The sequence below is a fragment of the Sus scrofa genome, chromosome 14 (assembly GCF_000003025.6).
Source record: "Sus scrofa isolate TJ Tabasco breed Duroc chromosome 14, Sscrofa11.1, whole genome shotgun sequence".
Classification (NCBI taxonomy): domain Eukaryota; kingdom Metazoa; phylum Chordata; class Mammalia; order Artiodactyla; family Suidae; genus Sus; species Sus scrofa.
In genome coordinates, this window is record NC_010456.5 from 45,966,651 (window position 1) to 45,980,910 (window position 14,260).

The 14,260-nt window shown below is 44.5% G+C and overlaps 2 protein-coding genes across 10 annotated transcripts in view; one reads left to right on the top strand and one right to left on the bottom strand.

Moving 5' to 3' along the window:
* The window catches only part of CHEK2 (checkpoint kinase 2), a 267,518-nt gene extending 266,818 nt beyond the window's left edge, over positions 1-700 (bottom strand). For 4 of the 7 annotated variants that reach the window (XR_002338281.1, XM_021072037.1, XM_021072041.1 and 1 more), the window contains exon 1: positions 572-700. The gene's annotated coding sequence lies outside the window, so the exon portion shown is untranslated. Of the gene's footprint in view, positions 1-152; positions 179-571 lie in introns of those variants that run through there. The other 3 variants (XM_021072040.1, XM_021072039.1, XM_021072038.1) reach the window with 3 other exon arrangements.
* Positions 810-13,982, top strand: HSCB (HscB mitochondrial iron-sulfur cluster cochaperone). Of its 3 annotated transcripts, none has more exons than XM_021074052.1 (6): positions 858-1,127; positions 2,206-2,302; positions 2,909-2,998; positions 4,335-4,479; positions 8,860-8,907; positions 13,843-13,982. In XM_021074052.1, exons 1-6 carry the CDS (start codon positions 892-894, stop codon positions 13,932-13,934), a joined length of 708 nt encoding a protein of 235 aa, XP_020929711.1. In that variant the 5' UTR covers positions 858-891; the 3' UTR covers positions 13,935-13,982. The 3 variants fall into 3 exon arrangements, with proteins under 3 accessions (XP_020929712.1, XP_020929711.1, XP_020929713.1); XM_021074054.1 differs by having other exon boundaries at positions 1,048-1,127; positions 2,909-3,003; positions 13,843-13,973; XM_021074053.1 differs by lacking the exons at positions 8,860-8,907; positions 13,843-13,982 and having other exon boundaries at positions 810-1,127; positions 2,909-3,003; positions 4,335-4,484.

Sequence of the window (14,260 nt, forward strand, 5' to 3'; positions counted from 1 at the left end):
GATTGAAGATTGGTATGGAAATGATTGCTAAGACCTATAAAAACTCTTTACAAAGCAACTTTGCTCTGATTTTCAAGAGCACAACTTTGTTCTTTCTTATCCTGTAGGTCCTGGCCAGTTTCAGCTTTAAGTAACAAGACCTCGAAGTTTACCTACAAAGAAGGAAGAGAGTGGAGTTCCCGGAGTGGCTCAGTGGTTAACGAACCCAACTAGTATCCACGAGGACGAGGGGCCTTGCTCAGCGGGTTAAGGATCCCGCGGTGTACGTCGCAGATGAAGCTGGGATCCAGCGTTGGTGTGTGGTGTTGGCTGTGGTGTAGGCAGGCAGCTACAGCTCCGATTGGACCCCTAGCCTGGGAACCTCCATATGACCCTAAAAGGACAAAAGACAAAAAAAAAAAAAAAAAAAAAGAAGAAGGAGGAAAAGGGTTGCCCACGCCTTCCTCTCCCCCATTCCTCAAGCTCAAATACAAGACAAAACGGAAGCTCGGGAAATTCAACGCGCAATAAGACCCTGGGGACAGGATTTGAACCCTCAAAGACCCAAGAGAAGTTCCCCACTATGACTCACCGCGTGAGCCCACCCAAACTGCACGCTCAGAGCAGCTGCAGTCAGCGGAGTGGCGCTAAACCCGTAGATACAAACTCCACCCTCAACCAATCAAAACACCCTCGGCCGCCACCGGACCAATGAGGAACAGCAGATGTGGCAGCCCGCATAGCCTCAATGCTTTCTGGGAGTTGCAGTTTAAAACGTAGAGCGGAACTCTAAATCCAGGTTTCCCCTGACTGATCCCGCCCCCTCCGCTCCCGGCCAATCAATAGCACTAGTCTAGGGGGGCATTCTCTCCCCCGCAACAGGTGACCGCTGGGAGGCAGGCCGCCAGCCAGATGTGGGGCGGAAGGACTGGGGCCTTGCTCCGGTTGTCAAGGCTGTGGCCAACAGGCCTCCTCTGGAGAGGACTGCTAAACTGCAATGTTGTGTCGCTGGCAGGAAGCAACTCCCCCCGGTGTTGGAACTGCGGCGGCCTAGGGGGCCCCCTGCGAGGAGACCAGTTCTTCTGCCCTCAGTGCCGTGCGCTGCAGCCACCTGACCCCGCTCGAGACTACTTCAGCCTCATGGACTGGTACGGGAGGTAGTTTAGGGAAACGCGTCTGGGCGAGTGAGAGGGGAGGAGAGGGAAGGAGAAAGTGGGACCAGTTACCTAGGTGGGCGGAGCCCTAGAGCACAGGGACTGGGGGTGGGGCCTGGGGGAGTGGTGGGTAGGATGTGTCCAGAGAGGAAGTTGAGGGGCGGACCTGAGCAACGATGTTTCAAGGGATGGAGTGTGGAGCGAGGACTGGGGGCGGGGAGTATGGTTAGGGGAAACTGAGGTTTGGAGGCTGCCTTGGAGGGAGTCTTAAGGGGCAGGATCTGAGTGGAAGGGAAGTTGAGAGTCAGGACTGAGGGAAGGGTGCTTGCGAGGCCCTGGAGGGTGGTGACTTGAGGAATTAGGTTCAGAACGCTTAAACTTGGGTTGAGACTTTTAAGAAGAAGTACTAAGTTGTTATCCAAAGCAAAAGCGTAATAGCAGGAAAAAACTTAATGCTGTGGGCATTAAGGCAGAGTCTAAGGGAAAAGTGAGAATTGGAAGATCTGAGAAATTGGAAAGAGGAAAAAACTTTACCTCCGAAGTTTGAGGAGCTTGGAGAGGTGCGTGAAGTTTGGGCGGAGCTAGGACAGGCAGCTCTGGGAATGGAAAGAGAAAGGGGATTAAAGTGAGACAGAGATGAAGGGACCTGGCCTTAGAAAAAGAAGTATGGAATTCAGGAATGCCTCTTCCCCTTAAGTGTGGGATCTGGCCCCACCAGTCACTGACACTGATGTTGGGCTGCACTAACACTACCCTTTAAGTTGCTCAAGTTTGCCAATCTTGTTCCCACTTCAGGGCCTTCCTTTGCATGTTCCCTGTGCCTGAATGAGCCTTCCTCTGATCTTTGAATATTCATTATCATTCACGTTTCAGCCCAAATAACATCTCTTTGTCCACCACCTCTACCATTCTCTGACCCTATTCTGTTTTTATTTGCAGTGCCTACCATTTTTTGAAAGAGCTCTGTCCACATGTTTATTGTGCCATCCTCCAAGAGAACAGGAACCAGGCCTGTAGTATATAAATTTGTAAATATCTGATGCATGAATTTCATCCCCTGATTTTCTTCCAGCAACCACTCTTTCAGAGTTGACACTTCAAAGCTCCAGCATAGGTACCAAGAACTACAGCGTCTTGTCCACCCAGATTTCTTCAGCCAGAGATCTCAGGTAACTTATTGGTCACCCTTAATCATACCCAAACACGTGTGCACCCTGAGTGATGGCAGTGGCCTTGTGGTTATGTGATTATCAAGGCTAGAGCTGTACAACCAGCTTCCTCCTAGGGCAGCCTAGCCCCAGCCAACTGTCCTTAACACTCAGAGCTTTTACCTGATTTCTCAGCAGAATTAGAACCACCATCCAAAAGTAAAAAGTTTATCCCACACCAGTTCTACTTTGGCTTCCTTATGTGCTTACCCATCAGTATTTTATGAAACAGTTTGTGCATGTGAGATGGCTGATTTGGGAGTCCCCGTCGTGGTTCAGTGGAAACTAATCTGACTAGTATCCTTTAGGGCACAGGTTCGATCCCTGGCCTCCATCAGTGGGTTAAGGATCCAGCATTGCTGTGAGCTACAGTGTAGGTCGTAGATGCAGCTGCGATCTGGCATCGCTATGGCTATGGCGTAGGCTGGCAGCTACAGCTGTGATTGGACCCCTAGTCCAGGAACCTCCATATGCTGCGGGTGTGGTCCTAAAAAAAGGCAAAAAAAAAAAAAAAAAAAAGATGGCTGATTTGGGTGGTAATATGACTATTTTCATTTTCTCTAACAGACTGAAAAGGACTTCTCAGAGAAACATTCGACCCTCGTAAATGATGCCTATAAGACCCTTCTGGCCCCCCTGAGCAGGGGACTATACCTTGTAAGGTGATTTTCCCACCCTTCTCTGCATGACTTCCTGGTCCTATTGCTCTGTGGGACAGCTTCTCCCTTGTATTTGTCGACTTAAAAAATATGCACAACTTAAAAGTTGAGAGTTAAGTTTTATTTGGGACAAAATGAGGACTATAGCCCAGGAAGGAGCATTTCATAGGTCTGAAATACTGCTCCTAAAAGGCAGGGGGAGAAGGTCAGTATGTATGTGATTTTGGTGAAGGGGAGGAACATGCAAACAAGCACACATTTTACAAAAGTTAGCTGCTAGTCTCGTGAAGGTTACTACTAGTCATGAAGAGCAGATGTCACCATGAAGGATTTTATTTTTTATTTTGGGGGGGTTTTTTTGTTTGTTTCATTAGGGCTGCACATGTGGTGTATAGAGATTCCCAGTCTAGAGGTCGAATCAGAGCTGCAGCTGCCGGCCTACACCATAGCAACACCAGATTTTAGCCACATCTGCAACCTACACCACAGCTCACAGCAACACTGGATCCTTAACCCACTGAGTGAGATCAGGGATTGAACCTGTGTCCTCATGGGTACTAGTCAGATTTGTTTCCTCTGAGCCACAATGGGAATTCCACCATGAAGGATTTTAGTGCTTTTCTGGGCATGAGGAAATGCAAGAATTGGGCTGATAAAATCTGAAAATATCTATCTGAAGACTTATTCTGCCATTTTTCCCAGGGCACAGAGTTCCTCACTCCTGATCTACACCCTGCACTCTTTCAGGGGGTATTGAGGGTCAGCAGCTGTAGTGGCTCATGATTCAATCCATGTAGAGGCAGATGGCAAGTGCCAATCTCCAGTTCACATATTCAATAGAGGCTTGCTTGAGACCTGAGCTAGTCTAGGGACTCTAGTAATTAACCTCAAAAATACTACATGAGTATAATATTCTCTAAGTATCTCTAAATCCGACTTGCCCAATTGCATTTTTTTAACGATCTTATATAAATTTCAAGGATTGGATAGTGCTGACTTTAAGGGAAGAATAATTTTTGTTTTGTTTTTTGCTGGGGCAGGAGTAAGCACCTTAGAATTTTAGGATTTAATAGAATCTTTACAGATATCTAGTTCATCCCCCCAAGTAGAAGAATGACTCACCCAGAGTCACATAGTCCAGGTGGCAGAGTGATCCTGTCCCAGTACTCCTGTCTCAGTCCAACTTTCCAACACCCTACCCTCTCACTTCCATTATTGGGACAATTCAGGTTTCCCCTATGAGTGGTAGTCTGTTCTGAAGGGTGAGTAGGATTTATGACTCTGGCCATAGTTTCTTGAATTAAACTTCTTTTCTCTGCTTTATGCCCCAATAGCTAAAGCTCCATGGAATAGAGATTCCTGAAGGGACAGATCATGAAATGGACAGCCAGTTCCTCATGGAAATAATGGAAATCAATGAAAAACTTGCAGAGGCTCAAAGTGAAACTGCCATGAATGAGATTGAATCTGTTGTCCGAGGTAAAATATAAAATACTATGAAATGCCTTTTTTGGTATTTTGAGTATGTGTGGGTATTAAGTGAAAAACGAGTATAAAGAATACATATTGGTCTTCATAAGGATTCAAGGGCTTTTTTTCTTGATTATACTGAAACCAATTTTGTCTAGAGATTAGATTGCAATACCCCTATTCTCTGAAAGGTAGGCTTTTTTTTTTTTGCTTTTCAGGGCCACACCTTCGGCACACAGAAGTTCCCAGGCTAAGGGTCCAATCAGAGCTGCAGCTGGTGGCCTCCACCACAGCCACAGAAACACAGGATCTGAGCTGGATCTGTGACCTACACCACAGCTCACGGCAAAGCTGCATCCTTAACCCACTGAGCAGGTCATGGATACTGGCAGGATTTATAACCGGCTCCTGGAAGGCAGGCTTAAACCAAGAATGTAATAGTATTTTGCAGATCACAGTGCTTTTTCCCACCTATGACATCATTTGGATAATATTATCTCTGACAGGAAAAATAGGTCTCAGAAGTTCATGGAAATGCCCAAGGTCACACAGCAGATAGAGCAGAACAGACTGAAACTTTGATCTTATGGTCCCATGTTGCTTTACTTTCTGCTTTATTCCATAGTATATCAATCAGTGTTCTCCAGAGAAACAGAATCAATAGTGTATGTGTGTGTGGAGAGGAAGATTTCTTTTAAGGAATGGATCATGTGATTGGGAGCTAGCAAGTTCAAAATATATAGAACAGATGGGCAGACTGGAAACTCAGGCAGGACTTCTGTGTTAGTCACCAGGCAGAATTCTTAAGGAAACCTCAGTTTTTGCTTACTGCCTTCAACTGATTTGATGAAGCCCACCCATGTCATTGAAGATAATCTCCTTAAAGTGAACTGACAGTAAATGTTAATCACAACTACAGAATACCTTCCCAATAACATCTAGACTGTGTGTTTGATCAAACAACTGGGCACTATATCCTAACTAAGTAAGCACATAAAATTAACCATGCCGTGTAGAAAAGGGTCCAAGTTTCTCACTCAAAATGTACACACATAGTATTAGTTGTTTATGGCATGCCTACTATGGATCAGGCACTGTTCAGGTGAGAGAGAGCTATTCTCTCTCACCTGGACAACTGGAGTAACTCCAGACTGATCATCTCTACCTTCAATCTGATATATTCCTACTCTGTCACTTGTGTGATCTTTTTGAAACTCAAATCTAATCATAATACCTTTGGCCTTGCTTTAAAAACTTTGAGTGGCATCTCACCACTCTCAAGTTAAAGAGACCTGTATGGTTTGGCCTTTGCTTCCTCCAGTTTGCTCCTTCCACTCCAGCCACACAGGCTGCTTCCAGCTCTTTATCTGTACCTTACGCCTTCCTAACCAGGGCATTTGCAAATGCTGTTGCTTCTGCCTGAAACCCTCTTCTCCTCCACCCCACCTTAACTCTTCCCTTCAGAGCTGGGGGCAATCATCACTTCCTCAGAGAATCCTCAGAGGACCTCTGTGTCTATACCTTTTGGCCTTGGGTACCCATCTTTTGTAGGACTAATCAAATATAACCTTACTGTTCTATGTGTGATTATGTGACCAATATCAGCCTATTAGATTGGAGTATTATGGAATTATAATTGGACTGGAAGTTTTGCAGAGGCAGAAACTATGTTTCCTTTTTGCTTCCCTCACATACTCAGCACATGGAACAGTACTGGAGTATAACAGAGACTCTGTAAATGTTTGTCAAATGAGTGAATAAATTACAAACAAATCTAATAGAAGTTGCAGTAAGGGAGCTGTCAGCTGGAGGTGTGTCAGCAGTTTTAGGGCCGGGTGGTATTTAAAAAGAGAAACTCGGTATTTGCAGTCAGAAGTCCCAGCTGCCTGGCTTTGGAAGGCAGAGGATCAGGAAGCTCTGGGTGAGGGAGACGTAGGTTCAGTCCCAACACTGCCACTGATTTTTGTGTACCTTGAGCAAAGTGACTTCACCCCTCTGAACTTCAGTTTCCTCATCTATAAAATGGAGTCAATATTAGTATCATTTGTTGCAAGGATTAAATTAGATGAGTTAAAGCATAAAAAACACTTGACACAGTGCCTGGTCCATGGTAAGTGCTCAACAGTGGTAAGGGATGTTCTATCTCTATAGTTAACATATGGTTTTAAGCAGATCACTGACCTTCATTTAGAGTAATTCTTGAATTTCCTCCCTGCTAAGGCCCAGGTAGAGTGAATGTTCAAGGGTATGAGCTAGAGAGTTTTGGGATTAGGACTTCCTAGCCTCCAGACTCCTAGCCCAGTGTTTTGTTTTGTTTTTGTCTTTTTGCCTTTTCTAGGGTCGCTCCTGCGACATATGGAGGTTCCCAGGCTAGGGGTCCAATTGGAGCTGTAGCCACTGGCCTACGCCAGAGCCACAGCAACACGGGATTCGAGCCACGTCTGCAACCTACACCACAGCTCACAGCAATGCCGGATCCTTAACCCACTGAGCAAGGCCAGGGATCGAACCCAAAACCTCATGGTTCCTAGTCAGATTTGTTAACCACTGCACCATGACGGGAACTCTAGGCCCGGTGTTCTTTTGCCCACACCACATTGCTACCTTAGCAGCAAGTTCCTAACCACTGGACTAGGAGTCAGGTGACTTGGGGTCTGTTCCTAGTTCTTCTGCTCACCAACCATGTGACCATAGTATATTCTTCCAATACCCGTCATTGCCTGCAATGGGGATATAATATCTTTAAAAGTGCTTTGCAAAGGAAGTGGGGTTTGGGATGGAAATGCTATAAAATTGGGTTGTGATGATCGTTGTACAACTATAAATGTAATAAAATTCACTGAGTATTTTAAAAAATAATATTGTATAAAAATAAAGAAGATGTGGTAGATATACACAATGGAATATTGCTTAGCCATTAAAAAGGAAAGAAATAATGGTATTTGCAGCAACATGGATGGATCTAGAAATTATCATGCTAAGTGAAGTCAGACAGACACCAACATCAAATGCTATCACTTACATGTGGAATCTAAAAAAAGGACACAATGAACTCCTTCTCAGAGCAGATACTGACTCACAGACTTTGAAAAACATGGTTTCCAAATGAGACAGGTTGTGGGGTAGGCATGTGCTGAGCGTTTGGGATGGAAATGCTATAAAATTGGGTTGTGATGATCATTGTACAGCTATAAATGTAATACACTGAATAATTTTTACTTTTTTTTTTTTTTTTGGTCTTTTTGCCTTTTCTAGGGCTGCACCTGTGGTGTATGAAGGTTCACAGGCTAGGAGTCTAATCAGAGCTGTAGCTGCCAGCCTACGCCACAGCCACAGCAACGTGGGATCCGAGCTGCGTCTGCAACTTATACCACAGCTTACGGCAACGCTGGATCCTTAACCCACTGAGCAAGTCCAGGGATCGAACACGAAACCTCATAGTTCCTGGTCGGATTCATTAACCACTGAGCCACGACAGGAATTCCTCATTGAGTAATTTTTTTAAAAGTGCTTTGAGAAGTTCCCGTCGTGGCGCAGTGGTTAACGAATCTGACTAGGAACCATGAGCTTGCGGGTTCAGTCCCTGCCCTTGCTCAGTGGGTTAATGATCCGGCGTTGCCGTGAGCTGTGGTGTAGGTTGCAGACGCGGCTCGGATCCCGCGTTGCTGTGGCTCTGGCGTAGCCCGGTGGCTACAGCTCTGATTCAACCCCTAGCCTGGGAACCTCCATATGCCGCAGGAGCGGCCCAAGAAATAGCAACAACAACAACAACAACAACAAAAAGACAAAAGACAAAAAAAAAAAAAAAAAAAGGTGCTTTGAAAGCAGGTACCATATAAATGATTGATACTGTTTGTATCTAGAAAATGCATTCATAAAATTCCTAATTTCCTAATGGGGAAACAATAAAAATATGCGATAACTGCTCCTTTACTTTATCAGGCATCTTCTCTCTTAAGGTACAGTATGATCTAAATGTTTCACTTTTCTGAGAGTGGGTACCTGAAATACTCTGTAATGCCCTGCTGATACATGAGCCCACTTTGTTAGTTTTCTCCTAGCTGAAATCTGGAAGACTCAGAGTGCTTTGTGGAGGTAATCAAGGCATTTCTTTGTCCCTTTTTTTAATGATTCTATAGGCATTTTATAAGCTTTGGTGATTGCCCCTCAGACCTTTCATGATTAGAAAAACAGTGTTAACTCGGGCCAGTCAGAGCTGCACTAAACAGGAGCTGCATCATGAAACATGTAGAGACAGAGGTTATGAGGCCTTCCTCTTGAACCCAAGCTCCCTGCTGTGTTGCGTTCGCAACAACAAAATGACAAAAGATTATCCTCATATTATGATCTTTCAAATAGAAAAATTAAGATAATGCCTTTCTTTTTCAGCTAAACAGAAAGAATTGACTGACAATGTGAGCAGAGCTTTTGAAAGAGGTACTGTCTTTATTTCCTGACTTTCTCAAATATTGTAAGCACTGAGTATAACCATCCATTCAATAAGTAGCTGTTACAGGGAGTTCCCATCATGTATCAGCAGAAACAAATCTGACTAGGATCCATGAAGACACAAGTTTGGTCCCCAGCCTCGTTCAGTGGGTTAAGGATCCGGTGTTGCCGTGAGCTGTGGTGTAGGTTGCAGATGCAGCTCGGATCCCACGTTGCTGTAGCTGTGGCATAGGCTAGCCTGGGAACCTCCATATGCCGCACATACAGCCCTAAAGAAAAGACAAAAAAAAAAAAGTATCTATTATATATACCCATCCCTTGTCAAGTCCATGGGGAGCTATAAAATACAGGGAGTCTGCATTTCTGCCTTCATGGATTCATAGTCTTGCTAGAGAAACCAGATGTGTGCCAAAACTATTGATGTGACTGTTGAAGGTTAGATGAGAAAAAAGTGCTTCCATTCCCCTATAGCAAGTAGGAGAGGATGAGGTGAGAGATGTGGGCTGAAGCCAATGCAGGCAGACCCTGAGGGCAAGGCTGTGCAGTCAACATTTGACAGGGCCTACATGCCCCTTCTCCAATGCCCAGGAGAAGCCCATGGCCAGGCTGTGCCCACATTGCAAATATGGAGTGTTTATCCTTGTCCCCACTGCTCCTGGCTCTCAGGCTGAAGAGACTAGATCTATTTCCAATTATTTTTAAGCAAGAACAGATTTCCTCTCCTTCCGAGATTTGTGCCATCCCTTAAATAAGAGATTAATAGCCCTTTGGCTTAGGGATCACTCGATTATAGGACGGAGAAAGCAACTCATACTAGCCCAGATAAAAGGAGGTGATTATAAGGAATCAGGGTTAGGTCTCAGAGTCCAAAGTCCCTGAGATGCACATAGTACAGTGTAACAAGAGCTTTTCTAGAACAGGACCTGGGAGCCAGAAAGCAATCTGGAAGCAAGATTGCAGTCCTGAGCTTGGTGGCCCTGGTGGTCCACTCCATCCTTCTCTCCCCTCTCTACACCTGTTCCATCTGCTTCATTAGTGCACGGTGCTGCAAAGTGGCCTTGCTGGCTGGTTGACTCCTTAGTCCTCCTTGATCTATTACCTTATAAGAACAAGGTCTTTTACCATCTGACTAGAACCTCCTAGACCCAACCTAGATTCCTGGGAGAGGAAATTTGATTGCCCCAGTTTGAGTCAGATCTTTGCTCTAGTCCGATTAGTGAAGGCCAAAGAATAGGTTTACACAGCTACTGCCTACTTTGCAGGACTGTAGGAGTTGATTCTGAGAAGCAGGCAGAGGGAGGATCTCTAAAAGATGGAGAAGTATATAGATTAATAGCAGAAAAGACAGGCACCTGGCCCAGCTTGTAGGCTAAAATGGTCAGATTTGTTCCTCCAGGGTCCAACCCTAGTTCCTGTTATACCTTTGTAGACTTTTATTTTTTACTTATAAAATGTAATTTCTTAAAAAAAAATGAATAGTACATAAGTACAATTAAAAGAATAATAACAGAACAAAAACCCATGTCCCTACCACCCAGATTAAGAAACAGAAAAAAGATACTCAACATCACTAATCTTTAGGAAATGGAAATCAAAACCACACCTATGGGTGCTACACACTGGAGTTCCCAGGTGGTATAGCAGGTTAAGGATCTGGCATTGTCCTTGCTCTGGCTTGTGTCACCGCTGTGGCCTGGGTTCGGTCTCTGGCCCCAGAACTTCTGTATGCTGCAGAGAGAGAGAGAGAGGGAGGGAGGGAGGGAGGGAGGTGGGTGCTATATATTTAAAAAGAGAAGAAAAGGAAATAACAAATGTTGGCAAGGATTTTTACACTGTTGTACACTGTTGGTGGGAATATAAAATAGTGGACCCACTATGGAAAAGAGTATGACAGTCCCTCAAAATATTAAAAATAGAACTGCGATGCAATCCAGCAGTTCCACTTCTGGATGTACACAGAATCGACAGCAGGCACTCAGAGAGATGCACTGTCAATTAAACAAAGCCAGACAACTAATTAACATGGTAAGGATAGATTTGAGTCAGTCATAACTGTTGCGATAGGGAAAAGAATCCAGCCTGAACTGAAGTTAATTTCAGTTTGTACAGAAGTAACTGGGTTTTAAAGGGAGAGTGAAGGAGTAGGAAGAGGGGTGCACAGGGGCTCAGGGGAGTCAGGAAAATAAAATAGCACAAAAAGAGGGCAGCAGAAATAGGTCCTGGGAAACCCTTCTGGGTTAGCTAACTGGCAGTTATAGAAGTTAGGCTCCCATCCTGCCACAGAGCCTTGAAGTCAGGGGCCCTGCGTTCAGGTGTTGACTGGAATAAACAGCAAGCATACTCTTCTTTCCTCTAAACAACAGTCTCTATCATCCTCTGTTTATGAAGGACGAGCTGAGCCAACTATTAGGATCTGATACTGATAGGATATTTGGGGGTTGATGTGAGCAGTCACACACTTAATGAGGAGCATCTCTATGGGAGGAAAAAGAAAAAGATTAATAGTGAAGCAGACTGTACCCCAACTTCTTTACTAGATTGTTAATGACTCATAGATAGCTTAAGAGAAAAGAGAAGGGGATTTCCTTACATCTAGAAAATAGAACATTTAAGAGCCAGCAATATTTTGAACTGCCAAAGTTAAACAAGGCCAAACTTTAAAGTGCTAAGGACAGATTCTAATCGGGGTAACCAATGCAATAGGAAAATAGTCCAGTGCGAATGACGTGTGAGTGGGCATTTTACAGGGAGAATGAGACATTCCTGTTGTGGCTCAGAAGGTTACAAACCCAACTAGTATCCATGAGAATGCAGGTTCAATCCCTGACCTCACTCAGTGGGTCAAGAATCCGGCATTGCCACGTGCTGTGGTATAGGTCAGAGACACAGCTCAGATCCCACATTGCTATTTTGACCCCTAGCCTGAGAACTTCCATATGCCGCAGGTGCGGCCCTAAAAAGAAAAAAAATTTTTTTTTAATTTTTAAAAGGGAGAATGAGGGAGGGTGGCACACAGGGGCTCAGTAGAGTCAAGGAAGTGAAAAATTATAAAGAGCAGGAAGCAGGAGTTGGACCATGTGAAACCCATTTGGGTTTGCTAACTGGCATTTCTTGAAGTTAGGTTCGTACCCTCCCACAGACACTGGGAGATGGAGGCCCTATCTTCAGATGTAAGCCATAATAAATAGTAAATTCTTTTAGCAGCCCTTTTTTCTCAGGGAGGCATTTTACATTGGGGCTGGAGTCATCCTAGGGATGCAGGCTTTGAGCTATAAGAAGCTATGTTAGTATCTGTCCAGTCTTCATAGGCCAAGGTTGAAGCCTAGCCAGGATGAGGGCTGAGCAGTCTGGCCAGAATTTAGTCAAAGAGAGAAAGTTTGTCAGCACCAATGTTCATAGAATTTTTCACAACAGTTAACAGGTGGAAGCAACCCAACTGCCCATCAGTTGATGAATGGATACACAAAATGTGGTCCCTACATGTGGTGGGGAAAAAAAATTTTTTTTGGCTTTTTAGGCCCTCACCTGCAGCATATGGAGGTTCCCAGGCTAGGGGTCTAATCGGAGCTACAGCTGCCGGCCTACACCACAGCCACAGTAATGCCAGATTAGAGCCACGTCTGCCACCTACACTACAGCTCACGGCAACACCGGATCCTTAACCCACCACTCGAGGCCAGGGATCGAACCCACAACTTCATGGTTCCTAGTCAGATTTGTTTCCACTGCGCACAATGGGAACTCCATGGTGGAATATTATCACCCTTTAAAAGGAAGGAAATTATGACACATGCTACAACATGGATGAACCTTGAAAATATGCTCAGTGAAATAAATGAGTCACAAAAAGATAAATATTGTGTGATTCCACTTACATGAGGTCCCTAGAGTCATCAAATTCATAGAAACTAAATAGAATGGTGGTTGTCAAGGACTCAAGGGGGAGGGGGGACTAGCAAGTTACTGTTTTATAGGTAGAATTTTAGTTGTGCAAGATGTAAAGGGTTCTGTGGATAAGTGGTAGGATGGTGGTACCATGCTGTGAATATACTTAAGGCCACTGAGCTGTACACTTAAAAATGGTTACAGTGGTGAGTTTTAGATCATGTGTATTTTATCAAAATTAAAAGAATTCTTACAAATACCAAAAAAAAAAAACCAATCAAATAAAATAAACATGACCACTGCCTTCCAAGCCCCTGGTAGTCTGTTTGCAGTTGTATCCGCCTTCTATTGGGATTCTGTATAAATCATTTCCTTGCTTTTCTTGGTAGTTTTACCCACATATGAATATAGTGGTATATTATTTCATTTTGCATAGGTCTAAGTCAGAGTTTCTCAACCTTGACACTACCAACATTTTGAGCCAGTTTTTGTCCTGGGGGGCAGCCTGTTGAGCAACACCTCTGGTCTTTACCCACTAGATGTCAGTGCCATCCCCTCAGTGCAACAACCGAAAATGTCTCCAGACATTGCCAAACATCCCTATAGGCACAAAGTCACCCCTGGTCAAGAACCACTGGTCTCAGGGCTTCTTTCCCAGAGACTGTGAGCCTCCTGAGGGCAGCTTGGTACCTCAGCACCTGGCACAGAGTGTCCACATCCTCATCAGGGTCAGCCCACCATGTATGATGGAGATGGGGATGGGGCAGAAAGCTCTTAAAGCACAACTTATTTATCAGGCACCATCCTGAAGAGAACCAGCTTCTCATGAACAAGCATGCTTCTGCCCCCTTTTGGTAATTCCTTTGCCCCCCCCCCCCCCCGAACAATCCAGATGTACTTCTCTCCCTCAGTTTCCTGAGTCATTGATCAGCCCTCCAGGGCCCCGGGGCTCAGGTTTGATCCAGCTGCCTTAGATAAGAGAGTGATTTTATTCTCGCTTAAAATGAAACCTCACATGAATGTCTCTCTTTATTTCAGATGATTTTGAAAAAGCCAAGGAACTTTTAACAAAGATGAGATACTTTTCAAACATTGAAGAAAAGATTAAGTTAAAGAAGATTCCTCTCTAATGGTTGCTAATTTTAAAGTTTTAAAAAATAAAGTTCTTAATATATTTCTTTTCTGGCCTCTGCTGATTGAAAATAGATATGCTTCTGCCACTCTTACCATCTTAATTAAACCTGTGGCTCAAGCATTAGTGGATGGCAGAGCTTGTCATGTGAGGGGAAGAACAGCCCAGCCAGGGATTGGTTAGTTCTTTTTTCTGGCTGTACCCACAGCATGAAGAATTTCCCAGACCAGCAATTAAACCTTTGCCACAACAGTGTCAATGCCAGATCCTTAGCCTCTAGGCCACCAGGGAACTCCTCAAGTGGTCAGGTTCTTCATGGGACAC